This window comes from Hermetia illucens, chromosome 2, assembly GCF_905115235.1.
Source record: "Hermetia illucens chromosome 2, iHerIll2.2.curated.20191125, whole genome shotgun sequence".
NCBI classification, from domain to species: domain Eukaryota; kingdom Metazoa; phylum Arthropoda; class Insecta; order Diptera; family Stratiomyidae; genus Hermetia; species Hermetia illucens.
In genome coordinates, this window is record NC_051850.1 from 36,630,515 (window position 1) to 36,658,367 (window position 27,853).

Genomic DNA, 27,853 nt, shown 5'->3' on the forward strand with positions numbered 1-27,853 from the left:
ATAGCAAGATGTGATGTTAACGCCCACCATATTTGCTGAATCTGGTAGGAACCGAATTGCAGACCCTCAATTTGGGTAATGAACCCACCCATCTCGACTGTGCTCACGCAAGAGGTCATCGACACCAAAGTGGCATCCCCTCACGTTGCGGCTCTTGTCGGAGAGTGGAAAGTATCAAGCGATAGCACTCTTTCGGATCACAAGCGCATCGATTTCGTAGTGAGCATGGATCCACCTCAACCCACTCCATTTCGGAACAGAACTGAGCGGTTGAGTTACGGTCCCCAGGAGACGCATTAAATCCATTGCTGAAATTGAGAAAACAACCCACAACTAGCATGAGAGAAGCTGTCGAAGAGAACTGTCCACTCATGATGCCAAGGAAGGATAAAACGCCATGGTGGAACTCGGATTTGGCGGAACAGCGGAGAACGCCAAGAATGCCCCTCAACCGGATTGGATTCGGCACAAAGAGGCTTAAAAGGCAGAAAGCTTCTGACCGATCAGTCTAACTTCCTTGCTGCTAGAAGGACTGGAAAGACTAGTAGATCAGTTCGTAAGGGATACATATACCCATTCAATGTAGGCAACATGCCTACCAGAGAGGCAAATCTACGGAGACAGCATTCCATAATAATAATAATCGTTGGCGCAACAAACCATATTGGATCAGGGCCTTGAAGTGTGTTAGAGCACTTCATTCAAGACCGTTACGGTACACTACAGTACACTGTAGGAGGCAATGTGGTCAGCTTTATGCTCGCACAAGATTATTACCCTGATTTGACTCAGGTACTTATTCACAGCTGAGTCGACTGGTAACCGACATACGATAACAGATTTGAACCGGCGCCTGCTGCTACGACAGCCAAGCGCTCTAATCACTTGCGCCACCCGGACGGCATTCCATAAGCTAACGTCAAAAATTGAGAAGACAATATCCAATAAAGAATACGCTTTAGGAGCATTCATGGACATCGAAGGCAGCTACACGCTACTCACCTTAACGGTGGCAGAATTCCAGCTGGTACCAACAGTCAAATATTTAAGAGTGCATCTCGACTCCAAATTATCGTGGAACCACCACATCCAGGAACAATACCAGAAATACTGCAGATTACTTTGGTGCTGTAGGACTGTCATAGGTAAGGCCTGGGAACTTTCACCAAAACGGATTCATTGGATATATACATTCATAATAAAACCCTTTTTGATGTATGCGTCCATCGTTTGGTGGCTGGAATTAACTTTGCTAACAGCAGGAAGCTGCTGACGCAGATTGAGAGGCTCCGTTGCCTAAGTATTATCGGATCAATGGGTAGTACGCCGATCGTGGCACTCGAAGCTATTCTAAATTTAATCCGAGTCCATTTGTAGGTGAAACGGAAAGCAGCTAACGATGGATATAGGCTTGATACTATTGGCGCGTCAATCATACGGTCATGAGCCCATCTGGAAATTTATTGGCAAACATCAGGTGGCTCTCACGCCCGTCCATCCATATTCGTCTTTGTAAAGACTTCCTCTTTTTCTTCAGCCTTTGTCCCACGGTTGGCTCGTAGTGATCGGTTTCGCCATTTGGTTCTATGAAATGCCTGATCCATTCAGCCTATCAAGCTACAGTTGTTTCGGACGGCCTTTTGGTCGCTTACCATCGACTACGATGTTTAGACCAATTATGGAAAGTGGATTCTCGTTAGCGCGAATTATGTGGCCATACCAGCGAAGACGCCTCTCTAGCAGTTTTTCCACGATCGGTGCAAACCCATATCGATCGCGGATATCCTCATTTCAAATGTGATCAAAACGTGTCACGCCACCAGTCCCAACGCAACATCTTCGTCCCCATTACTGCCAGATGCCGTTTATTGTCCTTTATAGTTGGCCAACGCTCAGAACCATAAAGACCGACACGACGGACAACATTGCGGTAAATTTTAAATTTGAGACGTTCGTTAATACGTAAATCACAAAGAACACCAATTGTGGAATATCACTTCATCCAAGTTGCGTTAATGCGTGAAACATATTCATAACGCAGTTCTCCATTGGCTGATATCATTCACCCGAGATATTTAAATCGCTCAGTTCTATGTAGGTTGCCGCTGACAGTGATTCGTAAAGACATACTTCGTCGTAATCACAAAGAGAGAAGAATGGTTGATAAATAGCCACGAATCTTTTGAAATTACAGACTTAACAGCCTTCACCGACGGGTCATGAAAAACGGATCGGCCGCAGAATGTTCTCGGGAAATTCGATAATGCCACTGGTTCGGCTCCTTGGAAAAATGACGACCATATTTCAGGCGGAGGTATATGCCATTTTGTTGGTAGTAGAACAATGTTTGCGGCAAAAATGGAGAAGTCCCACCATTCGAATCTGTTCCGAGAGTCGGGCACCATTATCAACACTTAACGGCAACGATATATCAAGCCAGCTGGTGTGGAGTTGTCATCAGATGCCTCTGAAACTTCGGCCAAGGAATCATTCCTGATGTAGGTACCAGGACACTCAAACATCGCTGGTAATGAGGAAGCTGACAAATTGGCTCGCCAAGATTCTGAATTCATAATGGTGAAGCCACAACCAGCTTTTCGCATCCGGGCATCTACTGCCAAGTCTACTCTGAAGCAGAAATGGCAAGGATTCACGCAGCTGAATGGAGAAATTTGAATTTCTACTGGCAGGCAAAAAACTTTGTGAAGAAACCCGGGGCCACTAGAGCGGCATTTTTGTTGTCCCTTAAGAAGTTGGATATGAAAACCCTAATAGGGCTTCTAACGAGACACTGCCCCTTAAAATACCACTTGGAAAAAAATAGGAGTGGTGGTCACGGCCACATGCAGCCAATGCGAGGAGGAAGAAGAGACGACGCTACACTTCGTATGCAGCTGCCCGGCTTCCTCAAGCTTCAGACGAAGATACCTTGGAAAGGTTTTCTTAAACGAAAAGTCTGCGCATTCTCTGTCACTGGAGAATGTTCTCAGATTCGCGAAAACCTGCAAATGCCATCGGCGAGGGGCTGATTAACAGGTAATCTCCGGGGATAGTACAATGGGCCTAGCAAAGGTCTGAGTGTTTGAAGCTGCGCCTCCCCCACTAAACTAAACTAACTGGGTGAAGTGGAAAATTGAACCATATTAAACAACCAAGATTAAACTGAAAGAATTTTGGAAAATAAAGACAAGCAAAACATATTCCCTAGATCTCATCTGGATATAAAAGATTTAGAAAAAATTGGAAGAGACATCTCATATCGAAACACAAAGGCCACAGCGAGGCTAAAGGTTGTGATATCAAAGCAAAAAGTTCCCTATGAGAGAAGTCTATAAGTCGATAAAGTGGAAGGACTCAGATAGAGTCAGGTTTAAAGCACAAATGGACACAGTCTTGCTACTAAAGACGAATCGCATGAGCCCAAGAACACTTTTATTGTGGATCTAAGGATGATTGATAAATGGTGTCGTTAATTACAGTTCTCATTGACAAGACACACCCCCAGGTTGAAGAAAGCTTGAAACTTTGAAGTAATACTCCTATGTATTAGCATGAGGAAAATATTAGGGTAGGACCACTTCAATTTAATAGTGGTGTTGAAATAATAGATAAGTTTTACTGGAACTTATATTCAGTCCAACGTTCTCCAAATCCAAACCCATTTGTCAAAGGTGTATTGCTCGGTGAGAGCACATTTAGAAGACAACTCCTAAATCTACTATTGATCCTGACATGGTCGATCTGATTAGATATCCATTGCCGTGGAACAACGGGCCATATGCTCGGTAAGCATGACGTCGATGATGAAACTTGCTGAAATCTACAAACCAGACCATCGAAAATGCACGAGCAATGTGGTGTCAGAGCCCACTTTTAGATTCATATCACCCAGCATGGGTGTACAAATGTGATCAAAACTGAGAATCCTGCAGAAACCGTTTCCCATGTCATGAGAGTGCATCCATTAGACCTTCCCGACTGCAAAAGAGTAGACTCGCAAGCGGGAGAGCAATACTCTCCAAGTCTCACCATCTTGTGTGATTTGGAAATAGAATTTCCAACCTCTATCAGGGGCATTCATAGTATAGGCATAGCGAATCATTCACACTTATATTCTGGTCACTTTTCACATAGTTAATGTTTGGGTCAAGACAATTCCATTTTCAAAATTTGAGGAAACCGCGAAGACAGATTTAGCGATGGTTCGTTGTCACCGTCCCCAGAAGTAACGACTCTTAGATATTATAACTGTGTGATGACCAGTCAGACTCAGAATTTCGATCATATTGGTGTCTATGGCTCGGTGAAAGAGAAAGCGGTAGTTCCTAGCCAAGGAAGTTCTGCAAGCTAAATCCTAGGTGAGAGGCATGTGAAACCGCGATACCCGTGGAGAGTATAATGCGAAACGGACCGTTGGAAGTCCGGTGCAAACCAAACTAGGGAAAATGCGCAAAGAGAAATACGCGCCTGGAGGGGACTTTATCCAGGTAGTCTCCAGGATTCAAAAAAGAAGGCGAAGAAGGAAAAAATGAAACAACATCTCACGCCATTAGGAAACCGAAGACGAGGAAACGAACGGGGACTAGACCTCATGCTAACGGGAGAGAAAGCCCTCATTTCTAGTTTGGAGCCTATGTTGTCTCGGGAAATCTGAAATGTTCCGCATCTCACAGGAAAGGTCAAAGTGGTGAAAGCCATCAAATTCTCGAGGCTAAAAACCCGCAGCGGTGGAAGTTGCCGAACAATATGCGAGGAAACTCTTTAACAACAAGAAAATCAGGATCGGTTGGGTGATATTTAGGGCACAAATGCGGATAGCCCCCCCCCACCTAAGAATTACAGGCGCTTAGACAATGGGTATACGTCCACAGCGTGCCTGGTATCTGACGGTAGATGACCAAGCGAAAGCTTGTGACGAAAAAGAGATTTGGGTTCTCTACAAGGATCGTAGAGCATTTGATGAGAGCATTGCACACACTGCGAGCTCGGGCTCTGCCAAGTATTCAGTGCGGAACTGGAAAAGACTACAGTGCATTAATTAGCAAACAACACAAGAACAAAGACCCAGCTTTATTGTATCTCGACTTATGGGGAACCGCCGCTATCTGAGTTCGTGACGGCACCCGACTTCAGGTTTGTGCTCAAGTCCAAGGGGATGGCTTTGTTTAGATTCGGTGTCTAGGAATAACATTAATGATTAACCTTTGCACAGGAATCACTGGTGACGAGCTGGTGAGTTCTGGAAGGTTTCTGATAGAAGTAGTTGACGTTGGGCGTGAACCAGCCCAACGCTATTTCTCGCCATGCATTGATGGTGCAATTTGCTGACTTGTGGAGAGAATCTCATAAGCGACACCATTTGGTATAGAAGGAGGCATGTACGACAATGACAGAGTGAAGCTGAAAGCAGACTCCACAACGGGATAAACAAACGTAAAGCTCCCTGCTGGTAAACCTAATCGACAAAGTGAATGGAAATACACCGGCACTCGGTTATAAACTTATTTCTCGGAAAAACGTGGTTCCGCGTAAAACCGCCCAAATTAACACACACTCTAAATTCCATAGATCGTTGACTTGACAATAGAATCCAAACCACGCTCGACTCAAAGAGGATATTTTTCGAGCAAATCAAAGTAACAGCAGATAAGGCTGCAGCTCGAGTTTCAGCTGACTAATGACGAATGTTAGGGTTCCTATATCTACCAGGAGACGTTTTCTTATGAGCAAAGCGTAGCCCGCTTTACTATAAGGCACGGACATTTGGACGGTATCGTAAAACCTATTTCCAGAGAGCACACTGTGTATCCTAAATCTCGTATTCAACTGTAGAGAAGAGAACATTCGCGGGTGGCGTCTGATTGTCGCACCATTTCAGAACTGGCTATCATGGGAATAATCAGCTTTGCCCCCTACCTAGTGCAAAGCAGTGGACTAAAGGGAGGTGGTAAATCCTTAAGAAAGGCAACGTACATTAAACGAGTGGCAACTCTTTTGGCAGAACGGTTTACCGGATCGAAAGAGAGGAAAGCCAGAGCCGTGGACAGATTGGATCAGTTAAGGGGGCTAGCAACTTTTATGATGAAAGATCCATAAAACCGGGAATACGTGTTCTGATGTCCAAACTGTAAGAAGCAACTATGCTGAGACAATTCTGTTCCCAGGACCTAGTTACTATCATCTTATAATACTAGATTGATGCCGAATACACTATGATTCTTTGGTCCTCCGCCGACACAAAACAAAGAAAGTTGGTAGTGTACGCAGAATCAAATGGTCTCGAATTGTTAATAGGTTGCAATACAAACGCTCAACATATTAATTGGAAGAGTTGCAAATGCAATCCTAGAGGAAAGAAGCTATTTGATTTCATCACTTCAGCTTGGCTCGTGACTGCAAACGTAGGAGGCACTCCTACGTTTGGGGAGCCAAGAAGACATGAAGTAATCACTCGCACTTCAAACGTGTTAGAGTTGATTAAAGACTGTTCTAGGCGAAGTCTCACATTCAGACCACCGAATACTAGAATTCAGTCTGATTATTGCAGGCCTCAAATAAAAGGCGGAATCCTAGGAAACCGGATCGCACAAAGTTCAATTAATTTCTTACAAACAAGGACTCTTTTGGCAATAGGAAATGAAATGGAAACTCTGAATCACACACTTTTAGAGTACTATGAAGAAGCTTGCCCAATTCGGCGAAAACACGAAAACACTTCAAAGCACTTGACAGGAAAAGCATCTATCCAATGATGCTAAAAGAAGATGTAGAGCATTTAGAGCGGCTGCTTAGAAATATTGTTCCAGCATATCATGCTCTGGAATCTACTCCCACTACTAAGCAGCCGCAGACCTAAGGTTGCGAAGGCTCGCCACCTGCACCTGCAAGTCAAAGCGGAATTGGCCAGCCTATAAGAAAACCCGATCGCGCGAGCTCTTGTGCCAGAAACATACAGATATTAAACATATAACATTAATGCGTGTACTCTGAAGATCTTAACAGGCTGAACACGGTCTCCTTGCTTTTACCACATCAGTCACGGTCTTAGGAGTGTGGAATAAAAAGGCGCACCACAGCGCTTCTTGGCAGAAGGTTAAGGTAGTCTTCACACCGAAGCTTGGGAAAAATGACATTTCAAACCTAAAGAACTTCGGACAGATCAGCTTAACGTCATTTTTGTTGAAATGTTTAGAGATACTGGTTAAGCATCACACTCGTGGGAAGGTGCTAAGGTCACACCCACTAAATAAAAGTCAATATCCTTACAAACGTGGAAAGTCTTACGAGCCTGCTCTCCATTGGTTTTAAAGATAGAGGATACTACTCTGAAAGGCGAGTAAGTGACGGATGTATTCGTGGATATTGACTTTGCGCCGTTTCAAAAACGTTGTGATGCTGCCAGACCGCATGGTATAGATGAAATTTTAATTAGGTTTACCTATGCTATCCTGGCGCACAGGTAGGTGTCGATGGTTACCCAATAATCGCACACAGAAGGTGTGGAAGACTGCCCCCAAGGAGGGGTACTACCGCAACTTTAGTGGAGTATGTTGATCAACTCTTTACTATGTCAACTACAAAAATTGCAAATGCATGCCCAAACCTATATTGATGACGTGGCTGTGCTAGCTGTTAATCGGGATCTTGAAACGGTGGGTAGAAATATACAACGCGCCGTTGATTTGATTGACAAGTGGTGGCTCAAACCAGAGATCCAAATAAAATCACGATGATACTGGAGAAAATTGAACGATGCTCGCTCTCAAGAGATGAGGGGTACAACCCTTCCACTCTCCCAAGAAGTGAAATATCTTTTAATTACTCTAGACAAGCTTCTTTGGGACAAACATGTACAATTGGGGTAAAGATAAAGCGAGCTCTACCAACCTATGGCCTACGCAAGAGGAGGAGTAATGTTGATATACGTAATTTGCTATCATTTTGTCGATGTTCGCCTATACGAGCTTCCGTTGTGTGGTGGGTTAAGGAAAGACAAAGGTGGGTTAATGTAACCACACCACAAAAATACTATTAGGAAGCCTCCACGTTTCAGATTAGCAAATTTCAATTTTTGCGGTCCTAATTGTTAATAACGCCACGTTTCCCCCTTATATGTGTACTAGATAATGACAAAAGATTGCATTTGCTGCTCTAAAGCGCGCTGTAGATTTTGGCAAAAATCAGGCAACCAATTTCCTACAGCTTCCCCAAAGCCAAAAATACATCCTGAAAAAATGTTATTTAGCGAAAAAATTCAGTCTATTATTTTTTACGACACCATCACCATAAAGTTTCAGATGTTTCAATTCCTTCGTTTATATTGTGCATTCTCTTCATGTCATGACAACTTCTCCAATGGAAAGCAAAACAACCATTATTCATCTTTTCCCGATAAACACTATTGTCTCCAAGGAATGAAGCCAGCTAAAATTACACAATTTTATGACCAGAGAATACCCAAAAATATGCATCTAAAAAGAGATCGAGACGCACACAAAGCGAAGAAAACACTTGGCAAGTGATTAAAGAAAACTTTCACTATGTCCTTCGTCAGAGGCGGCGTTCCGTTTGACTTGGATTTCGATGCGCTAGACGTACCTATCAGCAATAAAACCACTCTAGCCCTCGTGCTCAGAACCGCAACTAGAACTTTCCCTTTTATCTACAAATGAAAATTACAAATAGCATTTTGAGTGACGAACACCGCGCAGCCAAAAGACATTCGACAATTTTCAACATTCGGTTCGAGCGCTCCCAGCAATTACTCAAGATGTTGTTAAAGATACAATTAAAGCGATTGCATCTGTCAGCGCGCTCTTAATGATAACTGCATTGGAAACGCTTGAAAATTATATGGTCTTAATGTTTGGGGGGACGTTGACGGAGTGACTTTGATATTGATTTGACTGGAGTTGAACAATCTAGGATTCTGCGCTACTGGCTCAAGGTTGATTTGGTTGCTTCGCTCCAGATTGGAACATGTTTGGACTCAATTCAGAATTTGCTTTCATGTGGAGGAATTAGGTTTAATGCCGGAAAATTCGCTGCAATCGCGCATCATTGACGATATCGCGGAAATATGGAGTAATTCATTCAGAATCCATTGAACTTGAATGAATATTGGAAATCCACCGTGCTTACCAATTTCATGCGCACGTAACATCAATCAAATCTGCATTTAAATTTTATCTTTATTTTACAACACAGCAATTAAGTAATTAGCGAAATTTACTACAATTTTATGACTTCATCAATATTCACTTTGAAAATTTACGATCAGTCTGGAATCGGAAAAGAGCTGGTTTCCCCTCAGAAAAGCAAATGTCGAATCAGAATGGAAACGATTCCCAGGCAGTCAATAAATCCCAATGAAATGAAATTAATTTATAACCTGTTCGGTTTGACTTCAATTCGAATATATTTCAATATCGCACACCGGACACGGTCCAGATCAACTTCAATCTGACAAGATTTTATCTCAGATCGACATGTGTATTAGTTGCACGTTAGGAGTGTTTCGTGCGCACATAAATGTCGCGTGGAGTTTCAAGTCAATTGAAATTTGTTTATAAAACAAATGTAAAAGACAATTTATAACATTGGACATATTTGGGAGTCTGTCCACAGGTCTTATGACAATGTCTTCGTGGTACGCCAAGAATTCCAAAGTCTCTTAGAAAAAAGTGGGTGGTTATCATGTCTCAGTTAATCTTGATCGATTTCACTCCTACGTGGGTCAAAGAAATTTGAAAAAAACCATTGAATATATGAAACTAGAGATCAATAACAATAAATTACCGGCTTTGGTTTGGGAAATTAAGATTAATTTATTGATTAGCGTTTTCTGGCGGATTCGGGGTTTTGTATGAAGTTTCTCAGGTGCAGTTAACGAGAGGAGAATGTATTTTGAAACTGCTTTTCGAACTCTTGCAATATTTGTCGCAAATTAATTTAATAATAAAATTATTCGAACTATAATGGTTGTTAATTGTTCTGGTATTAATAAATACAAAAAGATTGATTTTTAGGTCCCCAATTTCATTTTTAAGGTTTTGTGTAAAACAATCGATTCACTGTCGGCCTGTCTGTCTGTCTGTCACACGCATTTTTCTCCAAAACGGCTTAACCGATCCGAACGAAATTTGGTGGAGTTTAAAGGGGGGCTCCCAATACATGCAAATGGGGCAAACATTTTTTCACCAGATATAGTCGTGTAGAGTATCAAATGAAAGGTCTCGATTAGTACTTTTCGCAGCTGATATTAGTTTTGTCGTGAATTGCAAAGTCCACGAGTGTGGAGTCAAAATGTACGCACTTAAAGTGAGACAGGACTCATTTTGGGGAAACTACCCAACCTAAAAATGCGAAAAAAACAGGGTAGTGCGTTTAGATGAAATCTAGACCTCAAAATATGTTCCATTTCGATATCTGCTCAAATAAACTTATTAATAGTATATTACCAACTTTTAGAAATTTACTGAGAAAACTCCCCTTAAGCTCACCCTAGGAGTACAACCGACATAGATGATAGTCCCGTGCATACACATGCCAAGTTTCACGAAAATCCGACTATTAGTGTCAAAGTTATTGCAGTTCAAACTAATCAATTTCGTGCGAATTTACTGCATCCTAAGCCATACAAATAAGATGCTGACGTCATAATTAACGAGAATAATTGACATTCGAATAAAATATTAAAATTCCATTCATGGAGAATCTACTTCCCCCTAGCTATTTTTAAAGTTTTGATTTTTATATTTGTTGTATCCTAAATTCTTCGCATTTTCTAATAATATTAAACTTAGAGTGTAAAGCCTATGAGGTTGACTATAATCAATACAGTGGTTTCCATCAAATGATTTATTTAAATCGCTTTCTAAAAAACTGGAGGGCAATGAAATTTTTAACTATGTGATACGGAGCTGTCATGCACTCGTCGCTCCTCACGTCTTCTTCTTTTTCTTCAGCCTTTGTTCCATTCACAAGCGGGGTCGGCTTGTCGTGATTGGTTTCGCCATTTTATTTTATCAAACGCCTGATCTGGGTGTAATCGCAAGGCTTTTAAATCCCCATCCAACGTATCAAGCCACGGTTGTTTAGGGCGGCCTTTTGGTCGCTTACCGTTTGACTTCGATGTTCAGACTAATTTTGGCAAATGTATTCTCGTAAGCGCAAATTATCTGACCATAGCACCGAAAACCCCTCATTCGCAGTTTTTCCACGATCGGTGCGACGCCATATCAATCGTGGATATTCTCATTTCGGACGTAATCAAAACGTGTCACGTCACTAGTCCAACGCAACATTTTCGGCTCCATTACCGCAAGATACCTTTCATGGTCTTTTATAGTCGGCCAACACTCAGAACAAGCTTAGCTGTAAAAATGTTACATGAATTTTCTCGTGAGCCCAACCCCCATCACGCCTGTAGCGCTTAGGCAATTCGTAAGTACACTCCCTTGAACCTTGAGCCATTAACCACACAGATAACGGCGCGAAGTGCAGAAAACACAGTGGTCGTAGCGACATCACCAAAGAATCCTCATCATCAGTTCGTTAATTGGGTGCTGAAAATGCTGTCCGATGATTCAGATTTTGACAAAAAAAACATTTTCTAGGGCAGTATCCATTTTTGGCTCAGTGGAAAAAAGCAGAATTTCCATTATTTGAGCGATCATAATTTACATGTGTTCGACCAAGCATCAATACAGCCCCCCAGATTGCCCATTTGGTGCGGTTTATGGCATTGCGCCACTATCAGTCTGTATTTCCTTCGGAACGAGGAGGGAGACACCAACTTCCTGGGGCAAAAAGCTCAACAACATCGGCATATCCAAGCTACGGTTCCAACGCACAACCCTCGAAATTGTAAAGGAAAATTTTGGCGACTGGTTCATTTCTCGGCTAATTGATCCCCACGATTATGCGACTTGACATCTCTCAATTATATTCTTTTAAAATTTTGTTTAAGAATTGAGGAACTCCTTAGTCCGCCATCCACTTAATGGCGGACCGGAAACATAGTTGGAAAGTAACATACTTTCTCGAGGAAAAGAGGAAAAGAGGGGAAAAAAGTGAAACATTGCGTGCAGACAAAATAAAGGAAGTATTGTTCCTAACAGTGGCACCAATATTAATTGGATAGTGTTCAGTAAAGACTAAAGAATTCGATTAAAATATCCACGAAGGGAACTGAGCTGATTCCCCTTGAGGAAATTTCATCGGAGGAGGAGGGAGCCACGGGCCCCACAGCACAGATGTTGGGGAATTCGAGTCTCCTTATCAGAATAACGGAATTAGAGCAGGAAAAGGCCAATATGGGCCAACAGTTGGAGTGCCAACTGGCACTCATCACCCAGCTGCGCCAGCAGATGGCTGCTCTACAAGCAGCTAAGATGGCTGGGCAGCGGGGACATCAACGGCAGCAGCAGGATCAACAGCAGCAACTGAATCAACAAGGACAGCAGCAGCCTCGAGAAGATAATGGCATGTGCTTGGAAGTCATCATCCAGGAGGAGGAAGGAGACCCCTTTAAATTCGTACAACGCAAGATAAAATCCAATAGATCTAAGGTTAGTGCAAATAGTGTGAATGCCCCTCCAACTAACCCACAATCCCCATGACAAGCAGCCACCCCCAAGATAGTCAGAATTCCCCCGATAACTAGCTACAAATTGAATGTACCACAGTTTTTAAAAGTATTAAAAGAGAAAGGGTTGAAAGCAACCCTGAAAAACACGAGGGCTGATAGGACCGTCATCTTCGCCGAGACGGTTGAAAAACACGCAACTATATTCGCTATCACAAGAGAGAAAGGGCTGCACGCCACCACCAGTACCCCACCGACCTTCTATTCCTAATTCCTTAGTCATTCGCGGTTGCCACAGGAGACAGATCCGCGGACGTATTGCGGGAGCTCAACGAAGAGTACCCACAATTGAAATTGAAAAGCGTGGCCAACTTAGTCACGGAAGCAAACAAGCTTCTGCACAATCAGAACCCGGTGCTCCCGATGAAGTCGCAATCGGGACTGTTTGTAGCAACAGTCGAGCCCTGCCAAGAGCTCAGTAAAGTGTATAAAGTGAAGTATATACCTCACCAAAAGATTTCGTTTGAGAAAATCAAGCCAATTCAAGAAGTGCAGTACTACAATTGCCAGATCTTTGGGCACATCGCCCTCAATTGTTCCATTGTGCACAGGTGTGTGAAGTGCACAAAATCACATGTTCGCGGGGAATGCCCTACACCCCCGGCGGAGATGCCACACTGCTGCAATTGCGGCCAGACCGGACATCCCGCCAACTACCGTGGATGCCCGGCATATAAAGATATGGTTGCCAGAAGGGCAGCTGGCAGGGCAAAAAAGAATGCGGAAACGCTAAGGAACAAACAAACAAACGGTGACACAGATGTCACAAAGCTTATCTCGACTAGGCGTATTGTACGCCCAAGCAGCTAGGAATACTCTTCTTAGAACTGCAGCACCTCAAGCTCCACAAGGCAACAAATTAACCTTTAACTCCGCGTCCCTGGTCTCACATGCCTAATGCGCCACTGCCCAAGAGTTGATTGACACTCTGAAAGCAGACATATTCTGCGTTTCGGTGACTCATCTAAACCATAGACATAATGTTAATTTCACCGGATACAGCACTATCCGGCATAACAACAACAAGGCTAAAAAGAAAACCATTTTGAGGAAGACGTCTGTTTACTAGTCTGTTCCGTTGCAGCGGCAATAGCAAAAACTAACGATATTAGGCGGATTTTGGTAATTTCCGTTTATATGAAATGCAATTCTCGAAGCGAGCAACTGGGCCATGACTTAAAGGTCTTGGGCAATCTCCAATTAAAATCAAAATACCTTATCTTCGGTGACGACTTTAACTCACGGCACAACTCCCGGGGCTATAAATTCAAATGGGAAAATCCTGTACAAGTGGATCCACGACCCTTTCACGTCAGTCTACCTTGAGGTGGTCTCGCCGGATTCCCCGACAAGACCTGCTAGTCAATCCATCATTGACTTTTTCCTGCTGTCTGACGGAGCCAAGCAAGGTTTTCAGGTAACTGCTTGTACAACTTTGCCAGGCATGTCCGATCATTTTACAGTTGAGCTCAAACTGGCCTCAACTTCGCAAATGAAGATGCGAGTTAAGGTAACCATCAGGTCATTCGCTCACACTGACTGGGACAAATTCAAGTCAGATTTAGCACCAATGCTGAACTTGAAGAAACTCGCTACAGATCCTAATCTGTCGGAGAAAGAAATCGACGAAGCTATCATTTTGGCTAGAGACGTCATCAATGCTGCTACACGCAGGATTACCAGACTGATCAAAGTCGATGAGTTTGTATACAACAAACTTTCACATGACATCATCCTGCACATGAAGGTCAGACAGATTTGACGCCGAAACCTTAAGTGCAACTTCCATAAATATGGAAATAAAGTCAGTGCTGAATATAAAGCCGGATTAATTGCCTGAGTACAATTTTTCGGCAAATAGTGGCGCAATTCCGCAATAAAGAATTAACCCGTAAACTTGTAGATATTAAGCCCGGGTCAGATGATAAATAGGCTAACGCTGAAAAATAAGTCCCGCAATTTCGTTCTTACCAGGAACAGGGAACCAATCTTCAGAGACGCCAGAAAGCCGCATATCCTTGCGGAATCATTTGAGTTTCAGTTCAATACCTCTCCGCCTCAAAATAATCCGGCTATAGTGTCGATGGTTGAAACAACTATCGCCACTTCGTCTCTAGGCATTCAAACAATCTAGTGAAATTCTCCCTAACAAACTCTTCGGTAAAACCAACGGATTCGCAACATTTCCTGAGCTTATCACAACTCACCGCCTTGAGTTTAAACTTAAACGGTAAAAAGTCAGCCGCACCTGACGAAATTCCTTATTACGGCATTAAGCAACTTCCCCCGAGTTTCCATGTAATTTTTACTGGCAGAATTTAATAACTGCATAAATAATGGCTACTTTCTCAACACCTGGAAAGTAGCCAAAATAATTGCGATCCGGAAAAAAGGCGGCTTTGGTGAGCTTAACAACTTTAGACCTGTCTCATTGTTATCCAATCTAGGCAAACTTTTTGAGATAGCATGGACAATCGGGCTAGTCCAATATCGCAATCTCAAAGATATTATGCCCAACCACCAGTTCAACATGCACTTAGCTATCTTCACGACACTGTCGTAGCAAGACTTAACGTCAGTAATAAACCGACCGTAGTATGTGCATTAGACTTAGAAAAGGCCTTTGACTCCGTATAGGTAAACGGACTAATCTATAAGCCAATAGATCATGAGTTCCCCCCCATCGAGAATACCACAAGGATCCATTTATGGAACCACCTTTTACAATATCTTCACGGCTAACGGCTCCGGAGAACGGCACCGACCTTATTCAATATGCCGATGATCCCTTCATCTTCTGTTCAAGCCTCCACCCCAACAAGGCAGCCAAAGCGGTCGAGAAATATGTGAAAGACCTCTGCAAATATTATCTGCAATGGGGCATTAAAATTAATAAGGCCAAAATGCAATTCTGCACCTTTCGGAGGAAATCTAGATACCTCGGTTCCAGGAGAATCCACAGGAAAGCAAAACGCTTAAAAATGAAGATCGGAAACACTATAGTGAACAGTTCCCAGACCATCAAGTACTGTTAAGGTTCACGAACGCCTTAAGTTCAAACCGCACCTTGAGCTCGCTACCGGTGTGCGGTGCACTCAGTAGGATCTACTTTCTTCTTCAAAAGAAGGTAGGACTCAGCACCAATGCCAAACTGATTCTTTACAAGACCCTGATCAGACCCATTATCTGCTATGGAGCGCCCGCGTGGATCACGTCCACCCGAACCATGTCCAAATATGAAGCATTCGAACGCCGGATTTTAAGGCACTGCACTGGCCTTTCTTATAACTGGAAAACTAAAGAACTGCTCCTTTAAACAGAAATTAAACTATCTCTATCTTAGCGGTCTCCCATGTAGAATATTTCCTGGTAGCCCCGCAGTTACTGATTCCAATTACTCGTATGTCCTGGTAAATCTAACTCCAGAGAAAGACAAGAGGAAAATGGCATACCCCATCTTGAGTGCGATAAATGGAGGGATGTTTGGGTTGTAAAATAATTTTAAAACACACCAAAGGCCATCTCCAAAGTTTTATCAGAGAGAGCAGACTACTTTCTACCCCTGGGTTTGGGAAGTTTCCTTATCTGCATTACTGGCCAAGCATCGATGATGTCCATTAATTTGATTTAACAGCGCTCGATGGACTTTCGCTGCCGTGTCGAAAATCTGGGAACGGAATTATTTCAACACCAAGACCAAGTTGAAACTGTTCTGTACTAATGTTCTTTCTATGTTGCTATATGGGAGTAACACAAGCGTTCGTCAATACCTCCCTACGTCGTATCATCGGAGTACGCTGGCCGGACAATATCTCAAACGAAGAACTTGGTCGGTGAACAAGCCTGGCACTCGTACACACTGTGATCGGAAGACGGAAGTGGTAGCAGATAGATCACCCATTAAGAAGAGGTGACATTGCATTCCTGGCTTCGACATGCAGTAGAGTCCACTCTCCCAGGATTTTCGACGGTGGGTCGCTCCAAAGGCGCTTGGCACAGAACGGTCGAGAAGAAAGACGAGCTTCTCGGGAAATCATGAGAAAAGCTAAAGTGCATTTGAGGTAACCGCAAACGATTGCGCGTATGTCAAGTCGACGTGCTATAACCCTCCAATACTTATAATCGTTAGCGCGACAATTCAATTGAATCAGGACCTTGAAGTGTTTTAAAGCGCTTCATTCAAAATTGTAACCATGAACTACAGGGTTATAGTATCCTGGAGGAGGCAATGTTGTCAGCATTGCGATTACCAGTGACTATTAGCCTGATTTAATTCAGGAACTCTTTCACAGCTTAGTAAACTGGTATCCGACGTCAAGTCACGATACAAATCCCACTGTCACCAGTGAGATTTGAACCGCGACCTTCCGTACGACAGCCTTGCGCTCTAACCACTCGGCTATCCGGACAGATGTTGTGAAAAATGTAGAGTTTAATGATAAGGACTATCCCACAGGAAGCGGAAAATGGCCAGTGTTTTGGAAAGATCTAAAAACAAAGAGTAAATACAGTTTCTTCAGATACACCTTAACCAATCCGTGGCTGTACACGATCTTCTGGGACAGTCAGTCCAAGAGCTCAATGAGGACGTGGCAATTATTAGTGAACCATCCAGAGGAAAAACCGTGACCGTGTGCTCCTGTCTTCCAAAAATGGAATGATCGCCAGATGCAACACGGTCTCAGATTGAATCTGAATAAAATTGAATGTTTGGCAACCGGTCCGACATAAACACTTTCGGCAGCAGTGACCTGCTCAGAACTGGGTGATTTAAATACCTCGGGACAATGCTATCAGCCAATGGAGAACTGCGTTGTGAGGTTGCTTCACACATTAAAGCAACCTGGATAAAGTGGCGGTCCACAACTGGTGTTCTTTGTGATCGACGTATCAACAAATGTCTCAAATCTAAAATTTACCGTAATATCGTCCGTCCTGTTGCCCTCTATGGTTCTGAGTGTCGGCCAACTATAAAGGACAATGAACGACGTCTTGCGAAGATGTTGCGTTGGACTAGTGGCGTGACACGTTTTGATCACATTCGAAATGAGGATATTCGCGCTAACGAGACTCCACTTGCCAAGATTGGTCTGACCATCGAAGGCGATGGTAACCGACCAAACCGCTGATCGAAACAATAGTGGCTTGATACGCTGGATTGAATTACATCCAGATCAGGCTTTTGATAGAACCAAGTGGCGAAGCCGAGCACAACGAACAAGGCAAAGGCTGAAGAAAAAGAAGAAGAAAGTCACTTAAACTCTTTACTTCAAGGAAACTTCACAAAACCTCATATAATTCATTAGGCATTTTGCCTAGACCGAAATGGTAAATTATTTGAATAAAATTTACATTTTTCTCTAGAAATTTATTCAAAACAAATTGAAAGATTATAAATGTCTAAACAAAATAATATACACGCATTTCAGAGCGAATTTACTTCTCTGGAAATTAAAAGAGTTCCTCAAACCGCCAATGGGGGAGGCCATGCACATAAAACTAAGTGTGAAGTAACGTTTTATTGGTGTCCATAAATTATCATTAACGATGCAATTTCGGATGTTATGTCCCGGCTCAAAATGCTATAACGATTAACTTCCCGTCTTTGGGTAGGAGAATTGTAAATTTAAGTAAGTAGGATCCGTTGAAATTGCTTCGTAAAATAAATATCTTATCGTTTTAGATACGGATTATAGTATGTGGAGAGTAAAATTTTACTTAACAGAAACTGTATGTTAGTAGGACTTATCGCGTTTAGTACTGGCTTTGCGGCGATGGGACATTTTCCCAGCAGTTAGGGAGTCTGGATGTTATTGAAAAGTGATCTTGACTTTCGATAAAGTATTAGGTTGTTGCACATGAAATTGCCGATTTGGCAATCAAGTGAAGTTAGTTGCGATTTTACTGTATCAAACCACCACCAATTGGCGCTGTTGGTGTAGGATAATGAAGTCTAAATACTCCTACATTTAATCAAGGAGCCATCTCAGTTTTGACCATCGTTGTGATAACTGTGAATAAAAAGGAAAAAATGATGGAAAAAAGCCAAGAACGTATACTTTTTCAGTATGAATTAAAACTCAGTAATAAAGTAGCGGAGGTGACCAGGAACATTAACAGCGCATTTGGAGCTGATACGGTAAACGAACGAACCACACGGCGGCGCTTCGAACGATTCCGGTCAGGCGACGTAAACCTCCGAAGTGAGCCACGTGGAGATCCAGGACCATCGGTTGACAACGACGAATTGCGTTTGCTAGTCGAATCCGACACACGTCAGTCTGCGAGAGACATTCCAGCACTTGCAACAACTTGGAAAGGTGAAAAAGCTCAACAAATGCCTCGTATGCCCTTACGAACATGGCGCTTCGAATGGAAATTTGCAGTTCTTTACTCTCCCGCAACAGAAGCGATCCCTTCTGGCGGAATAGTGACATGTGATAAAAAGTGGATATTATACGATATTCGTCGCCGATCAGCGCAATGGCAAACCGAGCCTCCATCCGAAGAAGGTAATGGAGACTGTTTCGCGGTCTACAGCTGGAGTTATCCACTATTATTTGGATGGATCAAACGAAGACACGGTGTGGTTAGTTACTACCTAACTCAATTCCTAAGCGGACACGTAGGGTACTGTGCATACCTTTATCACTTCGGGCGTGACGATTCCCCGTATTGCCCGACATGCGTGATGAACGTTAACACCCGAGAATATCGTGTACCGCATGCTAGCCTCTGAAACATCTTGGAAGACGGTGGAAAAACTAATGAACGCGATCCACAATTTGCTGAGGAAGGAGGAGCTTCGGAGGAAAGTTACAAATAACGACATGAGGCGCAGTTCGTAACTGCTCCCCTGCCCCGCGAAGTAATACCGAAATGGTAGTCCCGCGGGATATGCGAAGGAAGTGGTTTTAGTGAGTAGCATAACCGTATGGCAGAGGCCAGCACATAAAAAAAAGATAGTAAACCGATTTTAATAAGGTTTTGTTTTACACAAAACCTTAAAAATAAGTACATAAGTGCTTCTGACAGTACTTGAATTATCCACAATTGATAAAGCTCTTCGCAAAATTTCTTGAAATCCCTATTTAGGTTGACATTCAAAAATGCTGTGCAAATAGCGCCAGGGTTAAAGAATTTCCACCAATCATAAACTGATATCTTGCAGCAGCTCATTTTCGCCCCCTACGCTAACTTCGATCACGCCTTTCTGCGATATCGATCCTCACAGCTTGTAGCAATTGTGCAAGGCGTGATATTGATCGTCACTCGGGTAAATTGCTGTCGCCTCCAAAAATTAATCAATTTGTTGCGAATCGCTCTTTCTGAATGCCATTACTATTGCGGCCCTCGTGTTTCCATTCTTCTTCGTTTTTCCTTGCATCTTTTCTGGTCATGATTCCATCTTCAGATTCTGTTTGTTTTAGGAAACATCTGTTCGTTTCTGCCTGTGGAGCTCAATCTTTTCCGACTTCCATACTTCTGCGCTACGGGCTATGATACCAAATAGTTTTTCAAGTCTCTTCACGATCCGTGGAAGTAAAGATACGCGTATGGAACAGACGAAAAGATAGAGATGCGATACGAAAGGAGAGTTCGATGCGGCTGTGGCTGTCGCCCGGGTGTTGTTTTTATGGAAATTTGTTAGATGAGTTTTTCTCGTGTTTGAATAAGTGATGTCGTATGTGGGTGACACCGAAATGTTTATTGATTTATTGTATCTTTTTATCTTTTTTGTGTCTTAGCGCTTCGTGGCTATAAAGCATTCAGAGTGGGAGATGGAGTGTTTGTTATGATTAATAATTTTTCCTTCAAAATGTTTTGAATATTTGCTAGAATGTGACTTCCACTTTGATGTGTAGAATTGGTCTTCAAGATGATTAGTCAGCGAGATTTTCTGTTTTAAAGATCTAACGAAAAGCTCTGTCATTTGTCTGAAATGAACATGTTAATATATTTTGAAAGATATTCGTAAGATTTTTGCAAGAGGGCAGCGACACAATGAATTGTTTTATTGGTTTCCAAATTTATTGAAAAAATGGGAAATATTATCCGATGCTGTACTACACAATGCTTTGTTGACGGTTGAAGTCAGAAACTGGTTTCTCCTAGATTTACTGATGTTATGAGTCATTATAAATAACTATCGTGATGTATCGATACTATAACTCGATGGAAATTCCTTAAATTTCGAATATTGTAAAGTGGCGCCCAATGTGGGTCTTAGTTTAGCGCTTCTAGTCGGGGCGACATAAATGAATATCCTACCAAAATCGAAAGTAATTAGTGGAAAAGCCCTGGTAAAGCCTAACAGGTTGACAAGAGGTGTGGTGGTAAAAATAAACAGGGTTAAAAACAAAACCATACAAACCAGAAAAAAAACTCTATTTAGAGAAAATGTTAGTTTGAAATTGCAGCTAGCAAGTGGACAGCGTCATATACTTAGATGGGACAATTACCGAGGACAAAAATGAAATGGACGCAATAAAAAGACCAATCATGCTTTCTAATAAAGCCTATTATCTTGTATTGTCAATATTAAAGGCTGCAAATATACACAGTAAAAGAAAACTAGTGATTTCCAAGTCAGTAATTCGGCTAGTTGGCTCAGGCCAATAAATAAGGTCAGGGAGGAGAAAATCAACGCCTTCGAGCTGCGAGTCCTCAAATGAATTATAGGCCTAATGACGGAAAATGACCGACGACCAAAAGGCAGGCCAAAACAATGGTGGTTTGATACGCTGGATGCGGATTTAAAAGCCTCGAGATTGCATCCAGATCAGGCGTTTGATAGAACCAAATGGCGAAACTGATCACGAGCCGACCCCGAAAGGGACAGGGACTGAACAAAAAGAAGAGTTGCAGTAAGTTTACATGGTATAGTCAACATTGAGCTACTCTAGTTTTGTTAGTAATGGTATGATTTTGATCAAAGTTGGGAATATCATGATCCATACTACTATTAGTACTACTCCTTACATTTTTATAACTCTAAGACAAACTTGAAGGAGGTTTCTATTCAATTTTCCCAAAATTATAGTAATATACCATTATTAACTTAATTTAAGCAGATATCGATATGGAGAGTATTTTCAGGCCTGGACATGATTTTTTTCAGGGTTTTCGGTTGAGTAGTTCCTGAGAATGGGTCTGTTAAAGAAATCTTCACTTCTGACCCCTCCCACTCCCCACCTTTCCAACAAATGTCAAAACTAAGACTGGCATCATAAAGTACTAATCAAGGCCTAATATCCTTCGTGATTATATTCGGCGAGAAAAAAATTTACACCTCCGTTTCCATGTATAATCCCAACGTAGAAAGATGTTACTCACAACATGCCTGGGCGTTCCCATCTTCTCACCATCATTTCGTGTCAATCGGTACAGCCGTTTCTGAGAAAAGCGCGTGTGACAGACAGAGAGACGGACCGACAGACAGACAGACGGGCTTGTAAGGAGTTGCCAGATCTCCCATCAGACGCGACTCCAGTTGGCGGATAGGGGCATACTTATTGATGTGTAAATATGTGTTCATGCACTTTCTTTTACGAGGAGGAATTACGTTTCACCCAGCTTGGACCAAAAATAGTGGAGTTGTCCAAGTTTATCAAGGACAAGTACAACGTGCATCAAACCATAAAGAATATGGTGAGGACTATTAGAGTCCTCTATAATAGATCGCAGATGGAGGAAAGAATACTAAGGATATGCTGAACCCGCTGTGTCAACAATGTCACAAACGACCAAACTGACGCCTAACGGTACTACCATTGAATCACCGCGAAATAAATGAGTACTTGAAAAGGAGGGGCATCCTCAGAATAATCAGCAGGCGCCTAAGAGAAAAAAAGGTGGTCAGGCAATTCTGAAAACCAGCACCAATACTTCAGAAGAAAGAAAGTATACAGCGAATGTAGAAAAGCCGGCCAGCGTTGCAAAGCCCAAGACAAACGAAAACGATAGATGGACTAAAGGTACCAGCAACAAAGCGAAAGGAAAAGCAAAAGTACGAACTCGTCCAGATGCGATTGTTATCTCCAGTAGGGGCAATCTGTCCTACGTGCAGCTGATCCCGGCCTAAAAGATCTGAGCGGAAATGTGAACTGATCCGAAGAACCCAAAAAGCTGATCTCATGTTCGAACTGAAAAGATCCAGTGTAGGCAAAACTGATGGCTTTAGTACTCAACTCACTTGGGGAAAATGCCGCAGTGCGGTGAGATCTACATACAATGTAAGGATCTTGATGAAGTGACATCGAAAGCAGTAATTTGTATTGCTTTGAAGGAGCAATTCAAGTTAGAAGAACTTACCAAGGAGTCTGTTGTGGGCTTACGAAAAGCCTATGGTTGCACTCAGCCGCTGCAATACGAGCACCAGCGGAAGCAGCGCAGAAGTTGCTGGTGCCCAAAAAAGTTCGGACTGGATGGGTTGTCTGCCGTTTAAGAGAACAGACTTCACTAAAGAGATACTTTAAACACCTCACGTTTAGATACTTCGCGAAGGTATGCACTAGCAGCATTGATCGATCCGATCGATGCAGAAGGTATGGGGAGAAAGACCATATTGCCAGGTAGTGCAATAGGGACTCCAAATGCCTATTATACGAATTGAAAAAGGGACGGAATAACCGACACGATGCCGGAAGTGGTAAATGTCCGGAATTTAAGAAGGAGCTCAATAAAATGAGAAAATGAAGTTTATTCAAATAAACCTAAATCATGCAGTGACGCTCAGGATTTACTTGAGCAGACCACGTTCACATTTGAGATGGAAATCCCCATCATAAGTGAACCGTATAAAAACTTTCACGGTGGCATATGGGTCACAGATTCGTCTGGTGGAGCGGCAATATGTGCTTATAGTCGACAGGCCAAACAATGTGCTGCAAGTCGGGCAGCCAGTGGTGTTGTATGGGCCAAAATAAGTGGTACATATGTATACAGCTGCTACGCCCCACCTAGTTTGACACTGTCTGAATTTGAGGAAATGCTTGATAATCTTGTTCTCGGCGCAAGGTGATTGCTAGCGATTTCAACGCTTTGGCCCTAGAGTGGGATAGTAGAGAATCAAATGCCAAAGGGCGCAGTTTATTAGAAGCTTTTGCGCAGATGGACATAGTTTTAGTTAACGAAGTTGCTGTACACGTTTTTCAGAATGGAAGGTCAGGTTCGGTTGTAGACCTGACCATTATCAGCGCTGCGCTGGCACGTGGTATGTCCTGATGCAGAAGCGAATGCTACACCCACAGCGATATCCAGGCAATCTTCTTTGAGGTATGTGTCGAGCCACAGGGCAAAAACCCATAATGGCCGAAACCGAGAAAGATTTCAGGCTAGTCTGCAAAAGCTTTGGATAAGCAGACCTTCATAGAGGTGCGGTTAGATCAACCTGATAAATCAGGCGCCTCTACGGAAAGCGTCGTCTATATGCCTAGGAGATGCTCATTCCCCAGTAGAAGACCAAACTACTGGTGGAATAGTGAACTGGCCAGCCTTCAATCAGCTTGTCACCGAGCCAGAAGAGCGACTCAGAGGGCGGTTGGTGGAATCGACCAGGGTCAAAAGAGTGCGCCTGTAAGGCAGCCCGCAAAATCCCCAAGCTCGTCATGCAATGAAGCAAGAAGAAATGTTTTAATGGCACTGCTCAGAAGCGGACGTAAATCCATGGGGGAGTGCTATAGAATCGTGACGGGACGATTCGTCGTTCATTTCCGCAGATCACGTGTCTTACCCTCTTGCTGAAAATCATCCAGCGGTTATTCCGCCAGCAAGAGAAGGGCACCGACACATTCCAACCACCTCTGAATGTGACGGTAATTCCGCCAGTCACCAAAGACGAGCTGCTAGAGATCTGGGGTAGAATAGGAGACAATAAACCGCTAGATTTGGATGGAGTACCGAATAAGGCCCTTAAGCTTGCGATGAAATCCAGACTGGACATGTTCGCTGAGTTGTTCGAAGCGTGCATGTCCGAGAAGATATTTCCAGCGGCAGAAGTTGGTACTTCCGCTTAAACCTGAAAAACCTCCAAGATAATCACCTTCATACAGACCCATATGTCTTTTGGACACTGGAGAGAAAAGGTTAGAGCGGGTAATTTATAATAGATTCCTCCCCGTTGTTGAGAGCCAAGGCAGCTTTTCAGATTAGCAGTATGGGTTCCGTACACTCAGATCAACCACTGAGCGAAAGTTGGTATTCCCGCCTATCTCGCTGCTATAATCGACAGTTATTTAGCTGAAAGGAGGATTTGGTATGACACCGATGACGGACCCCAAGGGTACGTTGTTTCAGCGGGTGTCCCGCTGGGCTTCGTATTGGGCCCACTATTGTGGTACATCATCTACAACGGTGTACTTAATTTTTCCCTTTCAGGGAAGCTACGCTGTTGGATTACATTGACGACATAGCGGTGTTTGTTGCCGCAAAGCATCTCGAAGATGCTGAGTTATACTCAGGTGAAACAATCAGTGCTGTTAAAAGCTGGCTAGAGAGTTCTGGTCTGACCCTTGCGGAGCAAAAAAACAGAAGCAGTCCTCATTACTACGCGCCATAAGAGAAATTAGAAGTATTAGAATCGGAAATCATATCATCACTTCCAAGCCGGCCATCAAACACTTCCGGGTGATGATGAACTAGAAGTTCAGTTATAGGCAACACGTCCAGTATGTTTGCGACAAATCATCCACTGCAAGTATGGTCCTGGCAAGGATGATGCCAAACGTAGAAGGGCCACGCTATACCTCTAGCTTGCTTATAGCCATGGTGGTAACTTCCATCATGCTCTATGCAACCCCGGTTTGGAGAGAGATGTTGCGGATGTCAGTTAGCGCTAACAATTTGGGTGCAGTCTACAGGAGGACAGCCCTGAGGGTATGCTCTGCCTTCAGGACTGTCTCAGATGATGCAGCATTCGTCACCTCTGGAATGATACCGATTGACATCTTGACAGATGAGATGGCGAACATATACAATGCGGAGCCAATATCTCCCTTATCGGAGACAAAGAACGCTGAAAGGGAGAGATCCATAAATAGATGGCAAGAGCGGTGGGAACGCTTGAGAAAGGGTCGGCGGACTCATAGGCTCATTCCTGCCATCAAGGAGTGGTTGGAGAGACGACACGGTGAGATTAATTATAATCTCACCCAGTTTCTCACGGGACATGGAGGATATCTCCGATACCTTCAGGGGTTCAAATTGGAGACCTCACCTGACTGTCCGAATTGTAAGGGAGTCCCAGAGGACCCAGACCCATGTATTCTTCCACTGTCCGAGATTTGTGGAAGAAAGGAGGAATCTAGAGGAGACTCTAGATGAGGTGCTGGTACCAGAAAATCTGGTGCCGAAAATGGTAGCACATCAAGAGAATTGGGATGTGGTCAAAACAAACAGCGAAAGGCAGGGGAGAGGAAAAAAGCGAGGTCACGTGCGCCGCGTATGGAAGAAAGGTGACTTAGCTAGAGTGAGCTAACTCCGCCCCACGACGTAATACCTTATGGTGGTTCCGCGAGACAGGGAGGGATTCTGGGGTGGTTTTAGTGGGTAAAAATTCCGCACGCTAGTGTGTCCAGACCAGCGTCTTTGGTAGATTTCCACCTCCTCAAAAAAAAAAGACGACAAAGATTGAACCGATTTTAATAAGATTTTGTTTTGTTTGCAAAAATAGAAGCTAGGCTGCAACAGAGCAAGTTTTCAAATGAAACGACTCCAATCTCTTCACGTTTGTGAAAAAACCATTACTATCATAAATTATATGAATTTCTGACTTTGTTATGGAACAGGAAGCAAATCATAAACAATTACCAACTACAGACGAGTTCATTTGTTATGATTCCCACACTGCAACTGCAGACGAACAATTACAATCCACACTTAAATCGTCATCAGCGTATGCACAGCTGCTGCACCGATTGACCTTTCAATTAAAGTTTGCATTCCTCACTCACCATGTGATGCATTCCGCGCACTCCCGGCCCCGTCGTGGTGCTCATTATTGAATCCATTTCCTGTATCCGAAGTTGCCTGACCTCCAGCCAAATGCGGCACTAGCAGCGTCAGCAGAACGCCCGCCGCAAGGGTCACCCTTCCCAAAGTTGTCATGTTTTATCAACTCAGCAATAAAAAGCGGAGACTTCACATTGATAACACGCACTCCACCATCACACCGCCACTATCTCCGTCAATAACTCGAAACCGTTGGGACAATTCTCATCTCGTATTCGGATTCCATCTATTTATTGCTTCCATCCATTCCCTTATCACTGGCTCACTTCTCTCATTCACATCTCGAGATTGTCGGCGTCCGCGCTGGGAAGACACATTTCCGCTCGAACTGTGGCAAATTCTGAACGAGCGCGAGCAATGCGCGTCCGACACGGCCTCTTGTAGCTGATTACGGATTTAAAAATAATTTATAAACACATTCGTGAATATTTCGAGCATTACCAATCGGGGAGCTTTCTCAGAAGCAAACAAGGGGCACAGGGTAGATATCAGACACAGATGATGCGGCGACACAATGAGACAACTCGTCCTACCCCTCCAAGCAGGGCACCCTCCAGACCACAAACAATTCTCTCAATTAACTTTTATTGCATTCAATTAATCACTGAGAAATCTGCGCGCGCATCTTCTTCCAAATAAGATCGTTACGAGCCCGGGAATACTCAAAAAGGATTCATGGAGGAGCTTCCTTCCGCACTACATATCTCAAGCCCACTCCTGGGTCATAAAACCCATCACAAGTTATTGAACCATCCCAAAAACCAACACTCTCGAGTATCTGAAGATAAAAAGATACAAAGGAAGGGCCTCGACAAGAGTGTCGTTTTTTAGATTCGCCACGGTCCGTAAATCCTTTCGCGTTGGCAGTCGTAAATCTTCCCGAGATTTGCCCCGTTGACTACTCAGGCGTTGACACCGCGCCACTTGGCTTCACGCACAAAATCCTCAGGCAGCGTCTTGCCGCAATCTTCACCGCCAAGAAACTGAAGATTGAACGCGAAGAACGTCGCGGAGACACGCCGGATGGACGGAGCTGTGGGGCGACCGTTCGGTCGTGAGTGGAGCCAAAATCGGCGGAGCTTGGCGGCATGTCACCACCGAAATCGACGGTGCGTCTTCGGCTGATAAGGCCTACCACGAGCCCATGGCTTATCCCCACATAACTCAAGTGACCACCACCTGATCCGCGGCCCC

At 43.4% G+C, this 27,853-nt stretch overlaps 1 protein-coding gene across 1 annotated transcript in view; it reads right to left on the minus strand.

Moving 5' to 3' along the window:
• Nucleotides 1–27,853, minus strand: part of LOC119649160 (reversion-inducing cysteine-rich protein with Kazal motifs) — a 120,031-nt gene extending 92,178 nt beyond the window's left edge. The window contains exons 1-2 of the mRNA XM_038051168.1: nt 27,101–27,853; nt 26,602–27,043 (exon numbers count right to left, since the gene is read on the minus strand). Of these exons, the coding sequence (XP_037907096.1) occupies nt 26,602–26,755 (154 nt within the window). The 5' untranslated portion in view covers nt 26,756–27,043; nt 27,101–27,853. The remainder of the gene's footprint in view (nt 1–26,601; nt 27,044–27,100) is intronic.